This window comes from Schistocerca gregaria, chromosome 3 (genome assembly GCF_023897955.1).
Source record: "Schistocerca gregaria isolate iqSchGreg1 chromosome 3, iqSchGreg1.2, whole genome shotgun sequence".
NCBI lineage: Eukaryota > Metazoa > Arthropoda > Insecta > Orthoptera > Acrididae > Schistocerca > Schistocerca gregaria.
The window spans coordinates 316,092,152-316,111,017 of record NC_064922.1 but is presented as its reverse complement, the minus strand read 5'-3'; the positions used below and the strand labels follow the sequence as shown (position 1 = coordinate 316,111,017).

Below are 18,866 nucleotides of genomic sequence, written 5' to 3'. Positions count from 1 at the left end.
CCCACTGCGTGCCTCCTCCTTATCCGCATCGCTCATCTTTATGAAGTTCCAAGAAACACTACTAAGTGAGAAATTTAGGAATGTATTACAGTGCCCACATATCTCCACACAAGGACTAAAAAGACTAGACTAATTTAAGTACACACTGAGGCAATTAAAAAATCATTCTTCTCCCACTCCATATACAACTGGACTGAGAAGAAATGGTAATATGTTGTACAACAGGATATACACTCTGCCAAACACTTCACAGAGTTTTGCAGGGTATAGATATGTGTGTGTGCTGGATTTTGTATAAGTAATAAATTTTTGCAAAAATGGTAAGAATGAAAAGAAATAAAACTGAAAATTACATTTAAATGATGGTAGTAACAAGCATAGAATTATAGTATTTTTATCATCAGTTTGACTTACTTAATAGCTCCACAGTATTCCGCACTTATGGGTTTTGGAAGGTTGGAAAACGGGGGATTGGGGGGGGGGGGGGGGGGACAGAATGGGGGCAGTTCTTTTCAGAGCTTTGTCTCATACCCTGTGATAAAAGGACATTGCCAGTATGAAACAAATAATGAACTAAGGTTTTTTTTGTAGATAATGCATACATGGAATGTGTGTAAATGCAATTGATTTTCATTATTGTTTACAAAATACATGCAGTATATCTTAATAAAATTTCTGTCAGCTGTTGAGGCCAGTCCATGTCAAGCAACATTTCTTGGTTGTTGTCCTGATGGAAAAACTCCTATCCAAGGAGAGGGAAATGCTGGTTGCCCCTCACTTTGTGGATGCAACAAATTGGGTGAGTGTGATTTAGTTATGATGAAATATATGATGTTAATATACTGATTAAATGACAATGTGTAATATTCACTGAAGAACCAAAGAAACTGGTACACCTGCCTAGTACAGTGTAGGGTTCCCGTGAGCACGCAGAAGTGCCTCAACACAACATGGCATGGACTTGAAGTAGTGCTGGAGGGAATTGACACCATGAATCCTGCAGGGCTGTCCATAAATCCATAAGAGTGTGAGGGTGTGGAGATCTCTTCTGAACAGCACATTGCAAGGCATCACAGATATGCTCAACAATGTTCATGTCTGGGGAGTTTGGTGGACAGCAGAAGTGTTTAAACCCATAAGAGTGTTACTGGAGCCACTCTGTAGCAATTATGAACATGTGGGGTGTTGCATTGTCCTGCTGGAATTGCCTAAGTCCGTTGGAATGCATAATGGACATGAATGGATGCAGGTGATCAGATAAGATGCTTACATACATCACCTGTCAGAATTGTATCTGGATGTATCAGCCAACTGCACATGTCGCATACCATTACAGAGCTTCCACCAGCTTGAACTGAAATGCAGAGCCCATGGATTCATGAGGTTGTCTCCATACCCATACATGTCCACCTGCTTGATACAATTTGAAATGAGACTCGCCTGACCAGGTAACATGTGTTCAGTCATTAACAGTTCAATGTCAGTGTTGACAAGCCAGGCAAGGTGTAAAGCTTTATGTCATGCTGTCATCAAGGGTAAACAAGTGGACCTTTGGCTCCAAAAGCCAATATTGATGATGTTTCATTGAATGGTTTATACCCGGACACTTGTCGATGGCCCACCTTTGAAATCTATAGCAATTTGCAGAAGGGCTGGACTTATGTCATGTTGAACAATTCTCTACAGTCATTCTTGTTCCTGTTCTTGCAGGATTTTTTTCCGACTGCAACAATGTCAGACATTTGGTGTTTCACCAGATTCCAGATATTCACGGCACACTCATGAAATGGTCGTACAGAAAAATCCCCACTCTGTCATTACCTCAGGGATGTTGTGTCCCATAACTCATGTGCCAACTATAACACCACATTCAAGGTCACTTAAATCTTGATAACATGCCATTGTAGCAGCAGCAACCAATCTAACAACTGCACCAGACACTTGTCTAATATATGCATTGCCAACCACAGTGCCGTATTCTTCCTATTTACATATCTACGTATGTATTTGAATACGCATGCCTAAACCAGTTTCTTTGAGGCTTCAGTGTAGTTCCTTAAACTGGATCAAATAGGCACTGTGTGTTATTTTATAGCACAATAAACTTTTATTTAAGAAATGTTTTAATATTCACTGTTTTCACAAAAATTGTCTCATTAGCTAATTTTAATAAGAAAATAAAGCAGTATTTCATGTAGTGGTTTAGAAACTAAAAGTAACTGATAGAGTATGGGGAAGGGAGAAGAGTTACTCTCCACATGAAAGGACAGCATAAGCAGTGAAGAAGTGAAATCTTTGTGGCATTACACAGAAATATTGTGCATTTTAGGAAGCACAGATCATGGCTTAACCATGTGGATCGCAGTTGTGGTCAGATTGCCAGGGAATATTAACATCCAAGCAACAAAGAGATCTTGAACAGCTAGTCCTGTGGGAAACTGGTAATAAAAAAATTTCTTTTCTGGTAGTAACACAACAGTTCCCCTCTTCTGAATGTGTTTGTAATTGTTAAGCAGGGAAATGGGATTTCTATGTTCAGAAGTAATAAAGCAACTATCAAATGACACTTTCCTGGCGGAAATAGAATGTTTCACTATGCTTCTAAGTGTGAAGTTGCTTAGGAAGTGTCTGATTATAACATATTTATTTCCGGCACATTAGACCCTGATAATTTTACTCACAGGGTATAGTGACCCTACACTGCTTGCCAGCAATACCACTCTTTGTCTCATGATTGGTTAACTTGTAATTGCTTGGTCATGCACATGGATAATAGGAGAATGACGTTTCCCCTGTCTGTGACCTCATAATGCCATTAATCAGGAAGTGCTCTACAACCTAATCACACCTTCCCATTCAGTTTTCCTAGACTGAGAGTTTAATGAATGTTATGTTGCATTATGTCCTGTTAGCACCTTCCTCATAAACTGATCTCTAGAGTATACTTATTGTTATCAGAAGCTCTGTCTATTATGAATGTAATGCACAGTACAAAGTAGTAATTTCAGCGCTGTCACAGAATTGTTCTCCAGCACCAGTCTCTTGTAATTCTGTGACATCTTTGTAGATGCTGCTCTGGGTACAGTAGTTGATGACTTCATTTAAAGACTTTTCAGGCCAATAGTGAAAGCAGCCTGATCCTGACTGAGTATAAACTGGCACGTGTGGATCAGAAACATGAGTGCAGTACTGTAAAAGCTAAATGCAGGTGAACTGTGCAGATCATCACAGCCTTTTAGTTGACAACAACAAAATATAAATGATGTACTGGTAAAGAGAACTAGAAATATTTCATTGTGAGCTCCTAAACATCAACACAATTTCAAGAAGTCTGCTGTTGTTTGGGTGACCATTAGAAGGATTTTCAGGAAACTGCAGAGATGCCTTTAATAGACTATCTCAGGTGGCATTGCACAGCTCCTTCATGGAGAAGAAGCACTTACATTATGTCCTTTCTTTCCCAACAATATTTTATGAAGTTTTGCTGAGAAGTAATGCCTCCAAATCTTTTATGTGAAACTATTAAAATGTTACTGGCATTCTACATCATTGTTCCTCATTTCTACATATTTATTTCTAAATGGAAAATCCAGGATGGCATGTAACAATGTTATAAAAAGGATAGTTGCTATTCACCATATTGCGTAGATGCTGAGTCGTAGGTAGGCACAACACCCACCCACCCACACACCCACCCACCGACCCACCCACCCACCCACACACACACACACACACACACACACACACACACACACACACACACACGACTGTGTGTGTGAGTAGCACTTATGTGTGTGTGTGTGTGTGTGTGTGTGTGTGTGTGTGTGTGTGTGTGTGTGTGTGTGTTTTTCTACACTCCTGGAAACTGAAATAAGAACACCGTGATTTCGTTGTCCCAGGAAGGGGAAACTTTATTTACACATTCCTGGGGTCAGATACATCACATGATCACACTGACAGAACCACAGGCACATAGACACAGGCAACAGAACATGCACAATGTCGGCACTAGTACAGTGTATATCCACCTTTCACAGCAATGCAGGCTGCTATTCTCCCATGGAGACAATCGTAGAGATGTTGGATGTAGTCCTGTGGAATGGCATGCCATTTCCACCTGGCCCTCAGTTGGACCAGCATTCATGCTGGACGTGCAGACCGCGTGAGACGATGCTTCATCCAGTCCCAAACATGCTCAATGGGGGACAGATCTGGAGATCTTGCTGGCCAGGGTAGTTGACTTACACCTTCTAGAGCACATTGGGTGGCACGGGATACATGCGGACGTGCATTGTCCTGTTGGAACATCAAGTTCCCTTGTCGGTCTGGGAATGGTAGAACGATGGGTTCGATGACGGTTTGGATGTACCGTGCACTATTCAGTGTCCCCTCGACGATCACCAGAGGTGTACGGCCAGTGTAGGAGATCGCTCCCCACACCGTGATGCCGGGTGTTGCCCCTGTGTGCCTCGGTCGTATGCAGTCCTGATTGTGGCGCTCACCTGCACGGCGCCAAACACGCATACGACCATCATTGGCACTAAGGCAGAAGCGACTCTCATTGCTGAAGACGACACGTCTCCATTCGTCCCTCCATTCACGCCTGTCGCGACACCACTGGAGGCGGGCTGCACGATGTTGGGGCGTGAGCGGAAGACGGCCTAACGGTGTGCGGGACAGTAGCCCAGCTTCATGGAGACGGTTGCGAATGGTCCTCGCCGATACCCCAGGAGCAACAGTGTCCCTAATTTGCTGGGAAGTGGTGGTGCGGTCCCCTACGGCACTGCGTAGGATCCTACGGTCTTGGCGTGCATCCGTGCATTGCTGCGGTCCGGTCCCAGGTCGACGGGCATGTGCACCTTCCGCCAACCACTGGCGACAACATCGATGTACTGTGGAGACCTCACGCCCCACGTGTTGAGCAATTCGGCGGTACGTCCACCCGGTCTCCCGCATGCCCACTATACGCCCTCGCTCAAAGTCCGTCAACTGCACATACGGTTCACGTCCACGCTGTTGCGGCATGCTACCAGTGTTAAAGACTGCGCTGGAGCTCCGTATGCCACGGCAAACTGGCTGACAGCGGCGGTGCACAAATGCTGCGCAGCTAGCGCCATTCGACGGCCAACACCACGGTTCCTGGTGTGTCCGCAGTGCCGTGCATTGATCATTGCTTGTACAGCCCTCTCGCAGTGTCCGGAGCAAGTATGGTGGGTCTGACACACCAGTGTCAATGTGTTCTTTTTTCCATTTCCAGGAGTGTATTTCTGACAAAGGCCTTGTGGCCAAAAGCTCGTTTTCTGACAGTCTTTTTGTTGTGGTTATCTATGGCTCAGCATCTCCACTATACCTGTTTGGTGAGTAGTAACTATCCTTTTCCTGATATTATTACTTATTTCTCAAGGTAGTCACCCTAGAGATTAAGACATTGTTTCCACTGAGAGACCAGTTTGTTGATACTGTCACTGTGCAGTGTTTGAAGACTTTGTTGATGGACTCACAACCTCATCTCTGGTAGCACCACTTCAAGGTGTTCTCCGAATTTTGGAAACATATGAAGATTGGATGGGACAAAATCAAGACTGTGTGGAGGATGAGTAATGATAGTGAACCGAAGGCATTGGATTGTTGCAAGTGTTGCAGTGCCTGTGTGTGGTCTGACATTATCATGCTGAAGGAGAGGGTGCTCCATGTGTGAATGAACTCTTCGAATTTGAAACTTGATTGCACAGTATGCAATTTCTTCCACACTAATATAGGCTTGTCACACACTGCCATGTTCCATGCTATAATTTTGAGCCCTCTTGTGGCAGAGGGCTGCAAATTGGTAGACATAAATAATAAGGATTTAGAATGTTAATAATGTTTGTTTTCTTTAAAAAGTTTAGAGTTTTCACATAAAGAATTTGGAGGCATTAGTTTTCAGCATTCCATCATTAAATACCGTACATATTAACCTTGGAACTGTGGCATAAATAGAAGATAGCCCAGGCAGAGACTAGTGGCTATTCTATGTTTTGAAATATTTATTTACCATTAAATAGGCTCTCCAGCTACACCAGATCCTTTATCAGAGGTAACATGTATTGAGTATTATTTCATTAACCATGTATAAATTGTCGCAATAGTTGTATCAATGGTTCAAATTGTTTCTATTAAAATATACATGAAACATGATGTGCATCAGTATTATTTTTCTTTTTTTCATTGCTTGACCACTGAAGAAACACACTAAGCTAAGAGGTTTATTTTTATGCTCATTTCATCTATGTCTTTAGACAGCCATTTATGTTTTTGTGTTTTAAGACAAAGATGTTGAAGAGGTATTTCATCCATTTGGGATCATTCATTCTTTTTATATGATCATAAAAGTATACTTATTGTTTGTGTATTGTGTCTCTAATTTTTTTAAAAGTAGAACAAGTTTTTGTACTTTGGACACAGAAAATTTTGTATGATCTTTTCTTCTTTTCATTCTAATTCCACTAGGAACATCTCTCATATATAAATATGATGGTTTTTGGAAGAATTTTAATGATGAGTTTTGGCATGTATAAAAAAACAATTTTTTTTTTTTTTTTTTTTTTTGTAAATGTTTCATGTTTCCATTTTTCTGGCACTTGTTTTCAATGCTTCTTTATTGAACCCATTGATTGTAATCCATTTGCCAAGGGATGTAAAGATTTTTATGGTGTTTAATTGGGATGTATTGTCCTTGACATTTGGTATTATACAATTTTTTCTTTTTTTTCCAAAAGATATCTGCTCTGCCACTTCTTTCAATACATTCTTTCTGTTATGTCCTGATGGAACTACAATTGTCAAATATAACTGTCGGTTGCTATGGAATATGGTGGAGTAAAACTACAACCTATGAAACATTAGTGCACTTTATTACAAGAATGATAAAAATATTTACTTAACTTTATACAATCCATTGCCACAGGAATGTGCTGATTATTTACAGCTGTCTTTAAATATTAAAGCATCACTTGATGCGCACTTTTACTAACTCTTCTCTTCAAGTATAAGAATCACAAAGTTCTGATGTATAGTTCATTCTAAGACATGAGTAATACATGTGTCCTAAGTAGACAATGTTTTCTGTTTGATTGGATGTCACAAATTGGGGCAGCCTTCCTCTACTTGGCTATATATCAGCATCCCTGTGATAGTGCTGTGGAGCTGGGAAAGAGGGTGTGGCTTTGCCAGCACCTCCCATTCAATGTTACAGTATGTTCTGAGACATTGTTGTATTTTGTGGTGCTGACTTTGTTTGGAACCATAATCTACACTTTCATTACATTATTTTTTGTTCTTGCTGGTTCAGAATATTCTGTTATTAGGACTGTATCATCTACAAAACCTAAAATTTATATTTCCATGTTATTCCTCTTAGTCTCATCTTCAAATGTTCTTTAATTTTTTAAATGTTCTGAAACTTTAGTCCTTCTACCATTATTGTTTGTATTATTATTATTATTTAACACACAGTTAAACAAAAGTGGCAACAGTCCAGATCCCTGTTAAAGACATGTTTTGATTTCAAAGGGGTTAAATAAACATTCATGGAATTTATTTTGGACTTGCTGTTAGTCAACTTGACCGTTCTCTTGTATTTCCCGTTAGGTTTTCATCAGCTTCTGTTTCTGCTAATATGTCAACTAGCATATCACAGTGAAACTACAAAACTGGATAATATTACCTTACTCTCAGCATATAATATCTAAGACTTTCATATTCAGTATCTGGTCTGCTGTCAATCAACATTACCAGAATTAGCCTTGATATTTTAACTTCATGTCTACACGTGGATGAGAGTTTTTACCAATATTTCTTACAGATAATCATTAAAAATGAATTTACAGCATCTAGTGTGAAGGAATGTACACACTGAGAAATCTGACGTGACCAAGGGAGAAGTTTCTCATTTGTTGTGATTAATTTTCTGTCCTCCATGCCCCATGACTCATTCACAAAATGGACAAAATGATCTAGAATATAGAAGAATCCTTTGTCTGTGTACAGAAATGGGAAAGTAGATGTTATTCTGACAGGCACAAAGGTACCTCAGAATCCAAGGAAACAAGCAAGCTGATTTAATAGCAAAAGTGCCTGCTGGGGTACATAATTCAATAGTGTGGCACTCCCCTAAATACCATAAACTCATTGTTGGACTTGGTCATAGGTCAGTGGAAAACTCAGTTGCTGGGCACCGTGAAAAGATTTGCATTCCACTTTTGCTTTTCTTCCTCTTGGTCACTTAGACTGGATGAAATTCTTGTGTATAGTTCAGTTTCTGATGAATGTGCTTTTATTCTCACATCGAAAGCCTCACTTGTTCATGGTCCTTGTAACACATGTATGACTCATTTCAAAATAGTGCATTTGATGATCTGGAATTATATTGTTAATACAAGTGAGGTTCTGCTGTCTATTGTAGCTGGTGATAGGAGAAGTGTACTATGCAAAATGTTTATGTTTCAGACATTAGTATGTTGCATGGAGCCAACTCATCCATTTTTAGTGTAATGATCAGCTAGTACACGTACTGTCTTAACAGTTTATTTTGTTCTTTTTCCTTACATGTTTCAAATATGGATGCTTCTTATGATTCTAATGTTTGTAAGAACTATTTTTAACTAATTTAAAAATGGTACTTGTAACAGGTAAATAACACTCATCTAATAATATTTTAAAGTGGTAAAAACTGAAGCCATTGCACACCTTCAAAATACCATCATGTCATTTTCATCAACATAAACATCTTTTAAATTTTCTTCTTGTTGAGTATATTGTAAATGTTTGTGCTTTACTCTTTTTTGTAGGTTCTATCTCTGATGCATGTGATCCAGATACACTGCAATGCAAATGCAAACCTGGAGTTGGTGGTGTGAAATGTGACCGTTGTGAACCGGGCTACTGGGGGCTGCCAAAGATATCTGAAGGTCATGATGGATGTTTACGTAAGATATTATTTGATTTTGCAAGTGGTTTACCATATTTCATTCACTTAATGTTATAAAGTTTGTTTATCTTTTTGCTTGTTCTTTTCACTTCCAATTGTTCACTTTCCTTTATTGTAGTGGTATTTACTCTTACAGCAAATGTTATATTCACTAAATATGGAATTATGTTTTAAAGTGAAGGAAGGACAGTATGTACAAACTGTTGCAATTATGAAAGTGAAGAACTGGACACAGTGAACGCAGACCTATAGCAGCATAATAATATACATTGACACAAAATCTGAATCTGAAATGTGTCATTTCATAGCCAAGATTAAGATCATAGGATAATAATGCATTATAACAATAATGCATTACAAAACAGAAAGCAGTCAATTGCTCAAAGATGAGGCATTATAATAAGAGGCTGATATACCAGAAGAGCAATGAGGCAACATAGCTAGGCAATAAGGCAACATAGCTAAAAAAATAATACAAATACATGGAGTCTCAGGAGATATGATCAGTATTCAGTGATATGACAGGAACAATCATTCAAAGCAAAAAAGTGTAGTAAACATGGTGCCTAAAACACATGCATTAAGAGCTATGAGCACTTCTTCATCTTCAATATTGTGAAACAAATCTCATCTACTGCAAGCTCTTGGCTTTACATATTTTGGGAGGGTTTAGTGTGGACCAAAATGGGAAAAAAATTGCCTGGTAAACATTGGCTCTAAAAAGCATATCTTAAGTGCTATGAGCACATGTTCAGTAGAAGAAATGTATTTCACAGTAGTGAATATGAATAAGTGCTCATAGCTCTTAAGGTATGCATTTAAGAGCCTATGTTGACTGGATATTTTTTGCATGCTTTGATCCACACTGCCTCTCAAAATATGGAAAGCAAAAAACTTGGCAGTAAAGGAGATTTCTTTCACAGTATTGAAGATGGAGAAATACTCATAACTCTCAGGTCGCATGACTTGAATACAAGTGGAAGAGAGTAGATTCAGAAATTAGATTTATGAGTATCCTAGTGGCACTGAATAGGTGCAGGAGAAGAGACGTATGTATATTGTCCACATGTCTTGCTGTTGAAATGGTATCAGCAAGAAAAATGGACTATCAAAGCAATCTTGAGAAACTGAATCCAAAATAATCTTAAAATTATGTGGCACAGCTTTGGTAAAAGACATATTCTTCTAAGAAGATAATATGAATTTTGTCTGACCAAATTAGAAGTTCAGCACTGGCATGCCAAAGGCTTAAATTCAGATTAGCAAACTGCATTAACAGCGTACTTTTAATAAGAAATGCCTGGAATATTAAGTTACATTAGTTTATGCTTGTGCCAACATTAAAGTTCTGCTAGAAAATGAATGGTTAGGTTGAAACTAGCTGCAGATTAATAAAATAGAAACTTTAACAACTTGGTGTCACCAAAATACTTATTGAACTGCAGTCAATCTCTGGGAGCAATAGACAAGACAGTGTGACTTGAGGCAGAATGAATTTGAATCAACAAAAAATATTTAAAAAATTAGTCTTCACGTGATAAACAAGTGTGCTGGTACTAAATTCACATGCTACTTACAAATTCTGTCCAAAAGAACAGACATCACACAGAATTTGTAGCTGTGATACGTATTATGTAAATTGAAGGTGGAGGGAAGAAAGGAAAGGGAAGGGACTATTGATGTCAGCTGCATCGGGACTCAGCTGCATTAAGCACTGTGCCAACTGCACACAGTATTTATTGCAATTGTGCAGACTGTCTGACATATCTCTTGGCCTACCCACATTCCCATTTACTGCCAACTACCCAAATTCCCTGTCCATGTCCACGATCCTCACTACTTTGAGAGTCCCACAGGAAGTTGGTTGTCTACTCTACTGATGCCGATGGGCAATGATTCCACCACATTCAGTAGTGCTGATGCTCAGCTACAACCGATATCCTGCCGGAATCATAAAGCAGTGAGCATGGAGGACATAGATGGGAACAGATAGATGGCTCAAGGCATTGTATTGTATTGAATTTATTGGTCCAGTTGTCTACAAAGCAGCTTATGCATAATACATTGGACAAGTCAAGTTATAAGTATACAGCTGAAAGTCATTTCTAGGCATACTTATTTTAGGCTACAATAATACACTTTATACATAAGTATTTATATAACAAACTTCATAAATTTAAATATTCTTCAATGGAGTAAAAGCAGTCTTGCTATAAATATGACTTTAGGGATTTTCCGAAGGTATTGACCTGAGCAATAGCTTTTATGTTTTCAGGAAGTTTGTTATAAAGCTTACTCCCATGTGAAAAGTACCTTTTTGGCACAGAGCTGTTCTGATTTGTGTTATATGCAAGTTTCTGTTTTGTCTGATAAAGTGATCACGTATATCACAGTATTTTTGCAGTCTGCAGTCCTCTCCTATTACATTTATTTTAAAGAATAAAATAGTTTCCATAATGTATACACATGGTAATGGAGGTATACCAGATTTCTTAAACAATATAGCAGAGATGGTGAGTCGCGATAGGCACAACAAAAAGATTCACACAATTATAGCTTTCAGCCATTAAGGCCTTTGTCAGCAGTAGACACACGTACACACACACTCACGCAAATGCAACTTGCACACGCGTCCGCAGTCTCAGAGAGCTGAAACTACACTGGAAGCAGCAGCACCAGTGCATGATGAGAGTGGCGACTGGGTGGGGATAAGGAGGAGGCTGGTGCAGGGAGGGGGAGTATGGTGGGAGTGGCGGACAGTGAAGTGTTGCAGTTTAGACGGAGGGCAGGAGAGAAGGGGGGAGGGGGTAAGTAAGAGAAATAAAAAGAAATTAAAAGACTGGGTGAGGCTGTGAAATGACAACTGTGTAGTGTTGGATTTGTTACATTCCATCCTGGATTTTCCATTGTTCAGTTTCTTAAACAGAGGTTTACAAGAGTCTCTAGGCTTGTACCCAAACATGATACTAATGGCCCTTTTTTGTAGATTAAAAATGCTATTAGCTGTTCTACAGTTGCCCCAGAAAGTGACCCCATATCAAAACAAGGATGAAAATAGGCATGATATTCATTCATTACTGTTTTCTCACTACAGCATGATTTTAGTGAGCGAAGAAAGTAACATGTTTTGCTCAGTTCTGCATTGAGATATTCAATACGTTTATTCCATTTTATGTTGCTCTGCAGCCACTGTCCTAAGAATTTGGTTTCAGTACTGTTACCAACTAGTTCGTCTTTGATAGTGACCAATGGGGTGAACATGTTCTTGTTTGGAGCATTGTGAAATTTTAGTACAATGGTTTTTTACTGTTTATTACAAGCTGATTATTCTGTGCCCAGCTGCTAAGTTTTTTCATGACCATGTTTACTGACTACTGTAACTGTTCATTGCTGTCTTTGTGTGGTCATGTTTACTGACTGTTGTAACTGTTCATTGCTGTCTCCTTTTAGTAGAATTGTGGTGTAATCTGCAAATATCATTGTTTTATGTGCATCAACATTTACGCTTATATCGTTTATGTACAGAAGGAATAGAAGAGGTCCCATTACTGATCCTTGGCGTACACCACATTTAATTTGTTTATAGTGAGATAAGTGTTCCAATACAGTTTTTAGATCAATATTTGTGTGCTTGATGCATACTGTCTGCTTATGATTAGTCAGGAAAGAATTGATCCAATTGTTGGTCAGGCCTTGAATACCACATCTTTCAAGCTTTGATAGCAGAATTTTATGATCCACCATGTCAAAAGCTTTTGACGAGTCGATAAATAGTCCTGTTGATTCATGTTTCTTGTCCATCAGGTTTAGGATGGAACTGATGCACTCATAAATAGCAGTTGTCATTGACCGCTTATTTCTGAATTGATGGTGTTCATTGCATAGGGTTTTGTTTTTATTTATAAATTTCATAAGTTTGCCATACATAACGTTTTCTAATTGTGATGGGTCTGTAGTTATTTACATATATTTCTCACTTTATTATATACTGGAATATCTTTTGATATTCTCAATACATCAGGGAAAGTGCGTGCCTGAACTGAGTAGTCACATAAAAGTTTAAGTATTTCAATTAGTTTTGATGCTCTCTTCTCTTGTTGCAGGTCCACCATCAATGCCCGCAGGGTTGGAATTTTTCAGTCCTTTCATTTCTTTAGTTACTTCATCTTGTGAAACAGAATTGATATACATTGATCCTCTACATGCACTTATTTTATATTCATTTGTCTGAGTGTTCTTATTAAGTTTGATTATAATAAAATTGTTAAATGTGTTGGCTGCCTGTAAGGGATTTGTCACTTCTTTATTTTTTTGAGATATATATTTTTGCAAGATTGTCTGTATCCTCCAGTTTTATTTTTTATAACACATAGCCTTCTATTTATTAACTAAATCATAAACATATTCATCATAATGCATTATTTTTGATGCTTTTTATTACTTTTTTAAATATTTTGAAGTATTTTTTATAGTATGCGTGTACTTCAGGTGAGGAATTTTTTGAATTACATACTTCATGAAGTAGTCTTTTCTTCTGGCATGAAACCCTTATTCCCCTTGTGCTTCAACTGTTTGTTCTGGAGTTCCCCTGAATGGTTACAGTTTTCAGTAGGAATGCAATTTTAAAGAAATGGGTTAATGTATCAATGGAAGTGTTGAACTTTACATGTATATCAATCATTCTGTACACTTGTGACTGATTTCTTTCTGTAATAAGCTGCTGAAGTAGTTTACATTATCCTGATCATAACTTCTTAAAGAAATGTTGTTAATAATACTGCCTTTTACTTTTATGCTTAATATTTGAGCAAGAGGGTCCCTAAAACCTGCATTGAGAAGTTTTAGTGAAGTGTTGTGTAAACTCTTCTTGACTAGAAATCGGCCTAGAAGTGTTCGGCAAGTTTCTGGTACTCAGATAGCAGCTTTTATTCAGCCTTTAAATTATAGGATGTTGCAAGGTTCAAAAGGGTTACTATTTGTAAGGAAATCTATTCATTTTATTTACTTTATGTAGCAATGACTCCATTTTGTTTAAGAAAGTTCAAAATTTCCAGATGGTGACCAGTAAACTGTAGCAAAAACCAGGTTGAACTGAATAATTTTTATAGCTGCAGTTTCACAATCCTTTTTTGACATATATTCTAGTTAAGTCAGGTAGGGTAATAAAATCTATGTTTTCCTTTGTGTAAATTGCCACCCCACCCTGCTCATTGTTTTTCCTGCAGTAGTAAGAAGCCAAAGTGAATTTGTTTATTTTCATATTCTGGTTTAATTCTGGGTTCAGACAGTGCTCAGAAATGCATAACACTGAGAAATATTTAAGTTCACCTACTAACAATACGTTAATTTTGTCAATCTTATTATGCAGGGACTGCACATTATGGTGGTAAATTTTTAGATTGGGCTTACTCATGATCTCATAATTGGGAGTCATATTTACAGCATTACTTACCTTTAGTTTAAATCAGGATCATCAGTAGTGCTGTATTTTAGTTCTTCTTTCCCATTCAATTTGTTTTCCTTGCTGTTGTTGGAAGTGGCAATGTGGATTGGCTGAGAGGCATGCTGAGATAGTGCACACAGTTACGACAAACATTGCATCCAGGCAGCGCAATGGTTAAGGCAACTGCCTAGTAAGTAGGTGATCCCAGGTTCAAATCCTGGTTCGGCACACATTTCCACTCATCACTGCTGATTCTGCCCAAAGGCCCAATGCAGCTGCCATCCACAGTCCCTTTCCTTTCCTTCCTCCCCCTCCACATGCAATTTATATAAAACCAGGAGAGGAAATCCCTTTGTGACTACAATAAAAGCACTTTTCAAGCATTGTTGTTTTTTCTTGGAAAAAAATTTGCCATGTGATAAAATATGTTGACTGCAACAAATAATAATAATAATAATAATAATAATAATAATAATAATAATAGTAAAGGGAGACTGTATGCTGTCCCATGTTTTGATATGCACCATACCATAAAACACTGTGCAGTAGTAATGGCAGAATTGCCAGGACTGGCTTGAGGCACGTCACACTGCACACCACAGGGTTACCAGTGTTTGAATTTTATTTTGTAGTTTAATCAGATACTTCCTGCAAGTGCAGTTCTTTTCTTCTTCCAAGGAATGTTATGCCAAAGTACACTGAAATATCTTGCAATTGGATATTAGACGATAACATAATCTCAAGTTACCCTTACCTGTGACCCCAGAAAGTATAGTTGGTAAAGGCATGCTTTTTATATAAGTGTACATTCAAGAATATATGTAGTAGTCTGCAACAGACAATTTTTTGCATCTTTTTGAATAAAGCTGTTCTGTCAACAAACCACCAAGGAAACTGGGCAGTCTGCCTCTCACCTTCATAAAAAAGTACAGAAGCCATTTAAAAGAACAGTTAAATCATGTATAATTTGGTATATTTCTATATTAAAGACTGTTTGCAGCACTATATCATTTGTTTCTAAAAATTATACGCTATCCTGTTTCGATAGTTCTATGCAATAATATTGTTCATCATGGACAAAATACATTATATGCTTTTTGAAGAGAGCTGAGTGCACGACATCATGTAAATGTAGATGTTGTCTTGCATTTTTAGAAGTAAGACACTAAATCTTATATAACTGTCGCATTTTTGTACTGCCCAAGCTTGTGTGCTCTGCAAATTAGTGTAAACAATTGAGTGAAGTAACAGCTCTTCAGTAAGGAGGTTATATTCAAAATTTTAGTATTGCTAACAGATTGTTTAATCCTTTTGCAGACTGTAGGGGATATACTTCCAACTAAATGTATTTCTTTACAGCATTTAACAGAATATGTGTTACCACTTCTGTACACTCCGGGCATCTAGTGGCAGTCCACTGTACCAGCTATAGTTTCTGTTTGTTGTGGAACATTGCCTTCAGAGCTGTGGGAAGTATATAGCTCACCAAACAATGGCATGCTAATGGCTCTTGGGAAGTATGGTTACCACCAAAATAGTTTCTGGAAAGGGCTTGCAATGTGTACTTACCATGAAGTTAATCTGGCACTCGTGGTCCTTGAGAAGCTTACTTACCACCAACTCAGGGGTATCCCGAAGCTTGTGAAAATATGTGTTACCACATATATCTATACATGACATGTTGTAGTAGTACACTGCACCAGGTGTATGAAAACTGATACAACTATCAGTTTCTGTTCATCATGGGATCAAATGTTGTTAGAACACATTGCTTCACTCCTGCAATATACATTATTGTGACAGTATAATGAAAAGAATAGTTGCTCCTCACCATATAGTAGCGGAGATGCCGAGCGACTCAGCATCCGTGCTTTATGGTGACTAGCAACCATCCTTTTCATTATATTGTTACATTCAGTCCTGGATTTTCCAACACATCATTGTGACCTATATCAGCTCATACCTCTATTGCATGATAAAGTTTCCATGCCTGTTTTCACATTGTGGTAAGTAAATTTTAATATTGGTAACAAATGTTATTTAAATAAATATTGGTTGACATAGCAATCTTACACCATTGATGTAGAAGTGTATCTTGGATTTTGGGACTCTCCAAGAGCTAATTCATTGTAGATATTTTCTGCAGTTCCTTTAGTCATTCTGAATATAATTTCCTTCAGCACATCTTCATGCTTTTTGCGATCCCATTTGGTGTAATTAGCTGTTTGTGTCAAGGATTCCATTTCACATACTGTTAGTCTTTTTGCATCTTTTGCCTTTATTTTCTAGGCCTTGATGCCATATTATAGACATAGGTCTTTCTAAAGTCTTATAAAGGCATGTTCTGGTTTGCTTCTGGATGAGAGAGGGTTTCATTACATTATTAATGACTCCCATTGCTTTTGTATACTGGGTGGCTTTTCAGCTAGGTCTGTTTCTTCCAGAAAGGTTATTTTATAGCCTATATATGTGAATGTATTCACTCTTTCTAGAATTTCTCTCAAACAGATCTTACTTTGTACTGGGTATTTCCCACAGAAGGTCACAGGTTTTTTTTTTTTTTTTCTTTTTTTTTTTTTTTTACAGTGTATTGACTAAGTGGAGTATTTTGCATTTGAAGGGAAACAATACAACAACAACACATGCTGAATTGGTGGAAGCAGAAATCAAAAATGCAGCATCATATAATACAGTGGGTAGGTGGGGCAGATACATACAGTATGGTCAAACAAGTCCGAATAATCAAGAACTACATGGCAGACCATCTCTCTGTGAAGAACAGGAAGTGGAAAAGAAGAGGAGGCCTTGGTGCATTAGTGGTAAAAATGAAAATCGTCATGGATCAGTTTTCAAGCTGGGTTCCATGGCTGCTCACATCCATTTGAACAGTTTGCCAAACTGAGACAGCAAGGTAAACATTGCGCCTATCTTAGACCAATCCAGATGACTACCTACCTAATCACCATGGATGTGTGCTATGCCTATCGCTATTACTCCAAGACAAAGGAGCTAATCAAGTAGTGGAAATGTGTAGATTCACTATTGACAGAAAAAGGTGAAGGCTCAACCACCATTCAGTAATGTGATGCTGAGTATTTTTTGGACTGCTTCAATATGTTGCTAAAATTATGCTCATAGGGATCGAACCACCACCAAAGCATACTACCAAAATCTGTTGAGGTTACAGGAGGCTATCAAGACAAAGTGTTGTAGTTCCATGACAACATGCCAGCTCATTCTGCACATGTTTTACATACTGCTTCTTTCAGCTGTCAGATTTTCCTCAACCCCCTATTCTTCTGTCATGGCACTCTGTGATTTTTTTTTTCTCTCTCTCTCTCCTTGTAAGAAGAAACCATTGCTTTGCAACCTTTTCCAGAATGCTGACAAGATAAATGTTGAATGTTTCCTGAACAACAAAAATCCAGATTTCTTTAATCAATGTTTCTGCCAAGTAATACATGTTAGGAAAAGGAGAGTTGCATTGAAAGTCCAGCATGTAGTGAAAGACAAGCACCACCTTTAGTTTTTAAGAGCGCAGTTTAGTTTTTCGAGTAGATAATTAAAATTTATGGCTACCCCAAATATTTTGGAAATTTTAATGTTTTAGAAAATCACAGATGCTTTTTTCCATTTATTAGTGTAATACACTTCCACATGTAGATTATTTGACATGAAGTAAATGTCATATTTTATAAACTTGGGTGCATTCAACACTTCTGTTGATCAGGCAGTCAAATGAGGCAAAATTGTGGCAAAGTTAGTGTATAACACTTTACACTTTGTCATTTGCTGTGTAAGTAAGTAAAAAATAGATCTGTAGGTACTGTATAGAATGATGCCTTTAAATATGTTTGAAATTTCTCCAGGGTAGCTACATTGTGGATCTGTACGAGTTTGTTGTCTTTGAGGCTGGGGATCTTCTGGGAAATTAGGGGGAAAATGGATTAATGGAGCACTGAAGTGTTGATAATAGGGGAACTGCCTGAGAGGGGTGACAATGATGATGATTGGTTTTGGAGCGCCCAACTGAGCAGTCATCAGTGCCTGTACAGATGAAGTCCCAATTTATACATGGTACAATCTTTTTAAAGGCCAATCTAGACACTGTTCCTAATGATAATGATGATGATGAAATGATGAGTACAATACAAACACCCAGTCCCTCAGCAGAAAAAATCCCTGACGTGGCCAGGAATCGAACCCGGGACCTCTTGATCCAGAGGCAGCAACACTAGCCACTAGACCACGAGTGCAGATGCTGTAAGGGGTGAAGAAATCTTACTGGGTAGTAATATTGCAAGACTGGAGCTGGAAATTTGTAGATTTTGTATTTGTCTCAGCCTTATGAAGACAAAACTGGGGGCAGCTGCATCTGAGCATTAAGTAAGAAAGAGTGATCCATTGCTTTCAGCTTTTCATACTCCATAAAAGGTTTTCCAGACACTGTCAGGT

At 38.2% G+C, this 18,866-nt stretch overlaps 1 protein-coding gene across 1 annotated transcript in view; it reads left to right on the top strand.

Moving 5' to 3' along the window:
• Positions 1-18,866, top strand: part of LOC126353876 (agrin-like) — a 342,153-nt gene that overhangs the window by 172,502 nt on the left and 150,785 nt on the right. The window contains exons 11-12 of the mRNA XM_050003066.1: positions 683-799; positions 8,829-8,966. Of these exons, the coding sequence (XP_049859023.1) occupies positions 683-799; positions 8,829-8,966 (255 nt within the window). The remainder of the gene's footprint in view (positions 1-682; positions 800-8,828; positions 8,967-18,866) is intronic.